Genomic DNA, 10,280 nt, shown 5'->3' with positions numbered 1-10,280 from the left:
AATCATAAATAGACATTTCTCAGCTGATGATATATATGTATCAACTATCTAACCCGTTGGCAAGTGCTGTATTAAAATTACCAAAGCATGCACAAAAAGTTAGACAATTGATTTGACTTCTTTACTACTGACGACTAAGAATTTGATCTGAAATTAAAGTAAACATATAAAACTCTTATAATATTCAGTTAAGAAACAAATTCCACTTTAAAATATAATTTAGAGTTTGATACTTAGCTAAATAAAATAGGGAAACTATTAGTAAACTTGAAATTTAAACACATAAAGAACATATATACAAAACTAGGTTGTTAGTACCGGCTTAGAATTTTGAAAAAAAATATGTAGGGAAACTTTTGATCGTTTTGTACAAAATGAATTTTCCTTTCACATGTTTAAGGCACTCTCATCATTTTCTATTAATACTATACAGCTTTCAAGAAGTAGGGTTTATTTCCAAAATGACAGATATTGCATCATGATAACTGTAATAAGTTGGAATAACACTTACTTGTACTTTAACACAACTTTTGATATAAACATGGTCAATCAGTGTACCACCCTCTGTTGTTGCCTCTTGTACTAACTGTTCAAATCCAAATGAAGCCATAAAATCTTGAATTGAACTGCCACCCTTTATTATGTCTTGATTAAAGTCTCCTAAAACAATAATACTGCTTGAAAGCTGTGTCAATTCTGACAAAAGAGCATGAACATTTCTTAAAAATAGTTCAATTTGGTATTTTTGAGTTCTATATATTGTAGCAATTAGAACATTCATTTTCGGAACTTTGAAAATTATACATTCAAGATTTTTTTGAGATGTATCAAATTCTTCATACTCAGAATCTGACTTAACATATACACCAACTCCACCATGACTCATTTCTTGTAAAGAAGCATACAAAGGATTATTTGATGCAAATGCTGCTGACCTTGGCAAATGATGAAGTTTATAATTAGGAAGGTGAACATCATCACTACAAGATTCCAACCATGTTTCAGTCAAACAGATATAATTTGCATTTTGGAAGTCTGAATTGGCTTTCAAATCATTTTGGTGAGCCTTTAGACCTTGAATATTGTGGTAAACTATTGACAAACCTGCTTTATGATTTGAAACTATGGTGTCATTTTGAGACAAAAAATTATCCATGGATTTCATCCCCTCCATTATATCAGGATCACTGTATATTTTTTTGTTCAAAGTTTTATCATCAATTGGTAATATAGTCAGCCCATTTTTTGAAGTAACTCTACTCAATGCAACATATGCCTGACCATAGGCAAAACATTTATTCAAGCAGACAACTGCCTGTGGCACTGTCAAACCCTGAACCTTGTGAACAGTACATGCCCATGCTAGCTGCAGAGGATACTGTTTTCTTGTTCCATTACTAAATGGTATATTTTCTGTAGATGGTTCTAATCCAACACATCTTTTTCCATTTATTATCTTCTGTACTTTTGCATTTTTTCCAACTCTATCATTATCAAAATGAATATATATGTTGTTCGGTAATGCTCCTTTTGAAAATTCTGAAATACTGAGAACAGTACCCATAACACCATTCACCAAACCATCACTGACTGCTTCATTTTTTATCATCATCACACGAGCTCCTTCTGCTAACAGGATTGATGTTGGAAGACAAATATTGGTTTTTGAAAAATTCTGTCTTCTCTTCATAAGTTTCCCTGTTGTCTTATCTTTTTCAAAATCTTGAGCTTCAATTAATTTGGGCTCACTCGACAACTTCATAATCATTTCATTATTGTACATGTTAATTTCATTATTTGTAGCATAAATGTGCAGAGCTTCATCTGGTCCACTATCTATGCACTCTTTCAACATTTCTTGATCTGAAGATTTTAGTGGATAATTGTTCTGTTTGACCCTTAGTCTATTCAACAACTGGGCAAACAAACTATCTTCTCTCTGTCTCATGACTTCATCTAATTCCACAACAGAAAAAAGATCATTCCACAGATAATTCAAAGGATTTGATGGATCATTAACATAAAGTTTATCTGACCTTTTTGATTTTACTGGTGGTAATTGATAGAAATCACCCACTGCTATCACTGAAACTCCTCCATAAGGATACTTCTCAGGCCTTTTCTTAATTTGACGCAACCTTTGATGAATAAAAAATAACAACCTTTTGTTGACCATTGAGACTTCATCTATGATGAGAATTTGTAAATTCTCTAATTTGGACCTTAAACTATTCAGCTTATCTTCTCCAAGCATAGCTTTTTCAACAGATAAACCTTTAAAAATGGAAAGTGAACTGTGAATTGTCAATCCATTTATATTAAAAGCTGCTGTGCCAGTTGGTGCAGTTAACAACACAGTCAAATCATCAGGATTTGGGGAACAGTGTGCAAGAATTCTTGTGGCCTCATAATACAAGCATTTAATCAGATGGCTTTTACCTGTTCCGGCACCACCAGTTACAAACACATGAAATGGCGGTGGATTCTTACCATTCACTTTAAAATTGCACCACTCTCTGATCTTAAAAAATATGCGCTTTTGTTTCTCGTTCAAAGTTCTCAACAACGGTATAACTTCAGACCTTGAAAAACATGTTTTTTGAACCATTCCATTTTCAGTTGGCTTGTCAGTCTGATTCAAATCTGGTATTTCTAATTCAGGACTTTCTACCTCTTGAGTGGTTGTGTTTTCACCAACTTCATTACATTCATGTCTTTCTTTCTCTGTTTCTGGACATAGTTGTGCCCATGCATCCTCTTGATATCCTCTTTCTTCCAATTGTTTCTCTGCAATCTCTAGCTCCTTGTCTTTCTTCACAAATTTTGACATGTTAAAGTTGACTTTATTTTGAACTGAACAGAGATCTTCCATCTGACTGTACTTTATAAATCCAGAGTTGTAAAAATCCTCATATGATAAAAACTGTGGTGGTTTTAATTGCTCATTTAATCTGTATGGCAAAAACAACTGTAATATACTTTGGTAGTATTGTTCAGGAGCTGTTTCTACAGAAAATCTTGCATATTTTATAACAGCATCAGAAGTCCTTGTCCTTTTTCTGATATACCCCATATCATTCTTAAGTTTGAATGTGGTGTCCTCATTAATTTTATTTGGTATCTGTGTCTCTGCTAACACTGAAAATTCAGAACAAAATGTTGCTAAACACATCTGATCAAAGCGTTCTAGATCAGGTCTATTTGTATACCTATCAGTAATACTTTTCAGCCAAATATCATCACTATCACCATCATCATCACTGCTTTCATCTATAGACTTCTTCATCTTTAATGTTTTTGATTTTTGTTGCAGTTCTTTGAGGGGTCTACTTATTCTGCATGGATTTTCTCCTACTGGAATGAATTGCACTTTTCTAGAACATTCTTTTAAACGTAAACCTATGACTCTGAAAACAGCTTCTTGTGTACTTAGTTCTCGAAAGTGAAAGTATGCTGTGCCTACTTTTTTCATAGTCTGCTGTGCATCCAAATTTCCATCCGCTGCCTCAATTTTTGTCTGCTGCAGTAACAAGCCAAGTTCACGTTCTGATTTGCTTATATAGCTTATAATGTAAACCACACACGAGTAGGCATCCAATATGTACTGAATATCCATATTTGCATTCCATGATTTCAGCAGATGAGGGTTGTACTGATTAATAAACAACTCATCTTTATTTCTCTTTAACACAACAGTATTTCTGTATGTTATCCATCTAAAACATTCTTGAAAATCTTCCTGAGACATTCCTGCTTTCAAAAATAATTCACCGGTAGTCAAACTTTTATCCTCACACTCTTTAATTACATCCCATAAACATGCTAACATCTGTTTTGCTTTTAAGATACTGCCCTTAGATTCTGATTTCTCATTAATATCACCATCAGTATGTTTATCATGATGATGATGATCATCAGGTTTCATTGGACATGGTATAAATGTCTTTTCACATGGTTTACTGCTTTCAGATTCAGACTTATTACCATCATCAGCATCTTTATCATGTTCCTTATCCTCCTCATTGTCTTCAATTGGACGGGATATAAATGTTTTTTCAGATGGTGGTCTTGGGAAATTGAACCGACACTCTGTTCCTTTTTTCCTACAACTTTTTGAGTGGTTTTTGCTATGCTGTTGAACGGTTTTAACAATGTCAGTAAGCTCTGGGTCATCATTTTCCAACGGTAATTTGCAAGAGATATACTTATCAATGAACTTTGTGACAGTATCATCATTGTCTACTCCAAATTTGGGGGCATCTTCTACCCAAAATACACAATGAGTATGTGGGGAACCTCTCTGTTGAAATTCAACTCTATAAAAGTAGTCAATCACATGACCAATTGGTTCAGCATCTGACATTATCACATCTTTAAGAAATTTGTGAAACCTGTGATCAAACATTCTTGCTGCTGTAGCAGGGTTACTACAAAGGACTTTACATTTTTCATCCCAACTAAGATCGTCAACATTACGAATATCTCCTTGCTGCTTCAATATGGTTTCTACAATTTCTTTCCATCTAAAATCTGCGGATGAGAATGAGGCAAAGAATGTGGGTATACCTAACTGTCTAATCATACAAAAAATGTCCTTCTGAATAGATTGCCAATATGGTGGTGTTCCTCGGACAGGTTTCATGAACTTGATAGCTTCATCTTTTCTAAATAATCCATTTAAAGACTCCTTATTGCACAGCATTTTACTTGTTACTTTCTGTCCATCTGAAAATACTGACCCTTTCCGTAACGATATCTGTACATTTGACATGACCCTATCTAGTTCAGACATATACTGGCAAAAGAATATGTAGGAAGTATCTCTAGCAAACCTATTTTCGACACTCATTAATCTCAAATTAAAATACCTTAATAAAGATAATTTTTCTTCTCTGTCCTCATTCCAAGTGTTTTTACCTGTAGGGTAATGCACTGGAAAGGTTTTTGCTTCAATGCCCTTTTCTTTCAGTAAACTGACTGGATTATTTCCTTCTGCAGGGGATATATTAAACTCTTGATCAAACAATAAATCCAATGCTTCCTGTGCAATGTCAGCAGGCTGTAAGCATGTGTCAAACTGTACACCCTGTAAACTATCATCTAAATATGAATCAACTGCATCTTCCTGTTCTTTTTTGCCTGTTTTGTCCTCCAAGTTATCCTTTATTACTCTGTCAGTTCTTGTATTACTTTCATTATCTTTTTTATCAGCACCACATTTAATCTCTGATGTTGGAATTGGATTCAACCACTCTCCATCTATTTCAACATTTGAATACCAATCATTCTTTTCTTTTAAAAAGGACAAGGCTTCTTCCAAATGTTTAGTGTCCACAAACTGATATTCCTCATAACCTTTGTACTGTAATTTTCTTTTGAGTTTAACTTTCACTAAACAATTATCATCTTCTGATCTAGGCAAAGTTGTTGTGACCTTTGAAATATCTGATGGTACACAAACACATGGACCATGCACAGCTTTTTGTCCACCCTTAGGTAAAGCAACAATTTTCATGAAAGGTATATTTAATGAAATAAGGTGTTGTTCTAGTTGATTTAATCTGTTAAGTTCTAATGGAATATCTTCTAAAGCCAAGTTGTTAGCAAAAGATTCAGCAGGTATTTTTCCTTTAAGAATCTTTCTATGGCATGTGTAACAAATCCAAAGTGTAACTCTGTTTGTTTGCTTAAATAAACATTCATCTCTGCATTCATTTGAACATATATGTAAATACTTCTCAGAAATGCATGTGTCCGCTATAGCTTTAGCAGAACCTGGTTTATACAATTCTCTTTTACATTGAACAACTTGATTTTCAAAACAAAGTCTAAAGCAGCAAGCACAAACAAATTCTGGACCCTTACTTACATTTTCCCTAAAATTTTCAATAACTTTTATAATGTCTTTACTTTCTTCTTTGGCATTCTGTCTTCTTGTCAACAACTGATCTTTCAATTTAATTTTGAAATCATCATCATCATCAGCATATTTTTGTATGCTTGCTTGTTTGACTTTACTTTTGAATTCATCATCATCAGCATATTTCTGTATGCTTGCCTGTTTAACTTTTCTTTTGAAATCATCATCATCAGCATATTTCTGTATGCTTGCCTGTTTGACTTTTCTTTTGAAATCATCATCATCAGCATATTTCTGTATGCTTGCCTGTTTGACTTTTCTTTTGAAATCATCATCATCAGCATATTTCTGTATGCTTGCCTGTTTGACTTCACTTTTGAATTCATCATCATCAGCATATTTCTGTATGCTTGCCTGTTTGACTTTTCTTTTGAAATCATCATCATCAGCATATTTCTGTATGCTTGCCTGTTTGACTTTTCTTTTGAAATCATCATCATCAGCATATTTCTGTATGCTTGCCTGTTTGACTTCACCTTTGAATTCATCATCATCAGCATATTTCTGTATGCTTGCCTGTTTGACTGCACTTTTGTGTTCTTCATCATTTGCATACTTTTGAATACTTCCTATTTTCTTTGATTCCCTGTATTTTTTATCACTAATATATTTATCTTTAGAAGCTTGTTGTATATATTGTCTGTATTTAGCATCATTCATATACTTTTCCTTTCCAGTTTGAATTAACCCTTCTTTGTATGACTTATCTTGTTTGTACCTCATTTTCTTTTTTTCTAATTTATTGAATCTAAACTGAGGATCCATCTGATACTTCATTTTTTCTTTTTCAGATTTTTTAAAACCTTCTTCTATTCCTGGAGGTTTACAAACACCTGGTTCTTTTCTTGGCCTTTCCAACAAATATTTTTCTTCCACAATTAAACCAAAACTATTTTTTTCTCTTTTCAGGACTTTTTTTGGAATATTCAACTCATGTTGTTCATATTTTCTCTTCATTGTACCTTCATGAGATAGTTCATAGTGTAAGTTCATTTGGTCTTTCTCTATACCAGATTGATTTCGTTTCTTGGCACTTTCTTTACTCTTTAACGTTACCTCTTCTTTACCACCAGGTAAAACAGAAAGAACAACTTCATAGTGATTACCTACATTATTAAGATAAATTGCTTGATCATTCACATTATTCTTGCTACAGATTTGCTTTGATGAGTATTTAATCCATTTACCTTCTAAATATGTAAAAATGTCAGTTTTTAATAAATCAGCAGCAGCTATAATTTCTAACTCAGTTCCCCAAACATTGTCTTCTATCATATTAGTACGTTTCATATACTCATTGACTGTTTCAGAATCAAGAAAAGAATTAAACTGATGTGAATGACGCAAGATGTGGCGCACTAATTCATTTCTTATTTGTTTAAAGTTTTCTTGCCTGTTTGATACTGCATATGAAATAGCTCTGAATAAACAGTTGCCGTCTGCAGTGATTTGTTTTGATTTTAAAGGCGTACCTATACTGTGTGTTGGCATAAGCGGGATTTTCAAAACAAATTTCGATTTAATATCTAAAATATTACAAAGTTTTCTTTTTGTACAATAATCAATTGGATTAAACAAATAGCAGGTTTGAGTTGGGACACCAATAAATTCTACGTCCGAGTTGTTTTCATCCTCTAAAACCTCTCTATTGTTAATATTTCCAATAAATTTGTCAAGATTGTTAGTGACAGAATCTTCATCTTGAATTTCGATGTTGATACCTGTTACTTCAAATTCTGCATTTACATCCCCTTGCACAAAATTGTAAAAGTGTTGGTACAAACTGTTCACATCATTTATTTGAATAACAACGCTTTTACCACAGCTGTCTTGTAAACCAAAACAATTTCTAGCATGCGAATCAAATAAATACATTTTCCCATTTTGCCTAATAATGGCACTAGTAAAACCCCTTACACAAACAAAACATCCATCTGAATCAATAAGAGCCTCTTGAAGAGCATGATCCAAAGAAAGAACATTAAATTCAATTTTACCATTATTATCTATTAAAGCAAATATCGACTCTTTTCTGTTACACTTAACAATCATATCTCTTATTTCCACCATTTTCGGCAATTCTGTTACTAACAATTCTTCATTATCACCATGAATCCAAGTATACAAAATATTCCCTTCTATCAAGATTTTGTCCAAGAAAGTCATATTCCAATTATCAATCAAACTGAGTTTGCTGTAAGCTATGGCTGTTAATGAATTTGCTACACATTGTTTACCACTATTGTTTCTGAACCTGTCATCACCTTGATGGAAACTACCTTGCATCATAAATGGTTGATTAACTGAATATGTATTTTCTAAATTCCTTACCTCATTTCTAGTTTCTTCTTGATCTCTTAAATTAAGGTCAGTTTCTTCATTTTCTGTTTTCCCCTGAATTAGCTTTCTTGATCTTATTTTGCTATAATGAGAAGAATCAGAGGAATGTTTATTGTTTCTAATATCAACTTTGCCACCTATAAAATTTATATTATTTTTTGAACAACCATTCACTTTTACTGACTTGATATTATTGCTTTCTTCACTCCCTGAAGCTATGTTTAAATGAACATTATGAGGCAACATTTTAAAGCCTGAACTACATACAGATTCTAACTTTGCTTTTTTTGTTTTTGGTGGTTCATCAAATTCTAATGTTAGCCTTATTTTCGATTCGATCTCGCAATCTGACTGATCTGTTTGTAATGTCGATATGTTTATGTCTTTTGATTCTTGTGTTCTGTACACAGATTTGGGTTTAGTTTTTACTTCTGGTATAGGTTCAGTTTGCATTTCTTGCATTAGTTCATTGTTAATTTCTAGTTTAGATTCAGTATTGCATTCTTCAGTATTGATTTCTAGTATTGATTCAGTATTGTATATTCTAGTGTTTGATTCAGTATTGTATATTGTAGTATTTGACTCAGTATTGTATAATCTAGTATTTGGTTCAGTACTGTTTATTCTTAGTATTGTTTCAGTATTGTATTCTTGAACCTTTTGCTTTGTTTCAATTATACTGGTGACATCTAATGATGTTTCTACCACCAGTTTCGTCTGTCCTGCAACACCAAGCTTTGGTGAGGGTACTCTCGGTGGAGTACAAACCCACGGTGGGGAGTCAGAGCTCAGTGGCATATCCATGCTTTGGATAGACAGGCTTCCCAGAGGAGGTTCTAACCTCTGGGCATTTGAAGGATTTTTCTCACAAGGAGAAGCCAACCTTCTGGCTAAGAGTTCTTCCTCACCTAGAGGTGCCAACTCTATAGAGGCAACACTGCTTTGTCGTCTACTTCTCATTCTCTCCTTCTGCTCTCTAGCTACAGTAGCTTTACTCTTTCTTTTACGACCCATTTTCTGTCAAAATAGAAAATCAACAAGTTAATAAACAACAGACTTTTGAGAGTCTGTATCACTCACCTTGTAAAAATACGCTATTTGATATTTATTTTTCTGTGATTGTAATCATTTATGTTTCCTTGTTCGTGTTATTTGTAAATCTTATTTAGTGGACTTTATGTAGATTTTGTATTGATGATCATTTTTACTGTTTCCCATGTTTCCAGTTTATACTTACATGTATCTATTCAAGCTTTCATAATAATTGGCAAAATAATAGAAATAAGAGAAAAAAAGCTGAAATTTTTCGCCTGCTTTACTAACCATGATTGGTTTTATGTTGATAGTCCTAAAGAAAAGTTTTAATACTAGTATCACATAAACTTAAAATTATCAATGATCCATGAAAATGAGGTCAAAATTAAATGAACCCTGCCAGACAGACATGTACACCTTACAATCATTCCATACACCAAACATAGTTGATCTATTGCTTATAGTATACAAGAAAAAAAAAGACCAAACCATAAAAACTTAATATTGACCAATTAACCATGAAAATGAGGTCAAGGACAAATGACACTTGCCAGAAAGACATGTACAGCTTACAATCATTCCATACACCAAATATAGTTCACCATTTGCTTATAGTATTAGAAAAACAGACCAAAACACAAAAACTAAGCATTGACCAATGAACCATGGAAATGAGGTCAAGGACAAATGACACCTGCCAAAGAGACATGTACACCTCACAATTAGTCCATACACCAAATATAGTTGACCTATTGCTTATAGTATTACAAAAACAGACCAAAACACGAAAAATTTACATTGACCAACGAACCTTGAAAATGAGGTCATGGTTAGATGAAATCATGTCGACTTATTTGTAGATCTTATTTTGCTGAACATTTTGCTATATACTGTTCTAAATACTGTTCCTCTCTATCGTGTCTTAATTAATTAAGGGGCTTATGCTTATATACAAAATCTGAAAACTATGGGAGTACAGGACATT

General features: G+C 33.1%; 1 protein-coding gene across 1 annotated transcript; it reads right to left on the bottom strand.

The window, feature by feature from the left end:
* Window positions 1-436: 436 nt before the first annotated feature.
* On the bottom strand, window positions 437-9,277 carry LOC134694188 (uncharacterized). Its single transcript, XM_063555185.1, has 2 exons — window positions 9,169-9,277; window positions 437-8,342 (listed from the first exon to the last, which is right to left on the bottom strand). The coding sequence occupies exon 2, from the start codon at window positions 8,207-8,209 to the stop codon at window positions 437-439; it is 7,773 nt and encodes a 2,590-aa protein (XP_063411255.1). The 5' UTR covers window positions 8,210-8,342; window positions 9,169-9,277.
* Window positions 9,278-10,280: the final 1,003 nt, after the last annotated feature.

This window comes from Mytilus trossulus, chromosome 13, assembly GCF_036588685.1.
Source record: "Mytilus trossulus isolate FHL-02 chromosome 13, PNRI_Mtr1.1.1.hap1, whole genome shotgun sequence".
NCBI classification, from domain to species: Eukaryota; Metazoa; Mollusca; class Bivalvia; order Mytilida; family Mytilidae; genus Mytilus; species Mytilus trossulus.
This window is presented reverse-complemented; position numbering and strand designations above follow the sequence as displayed.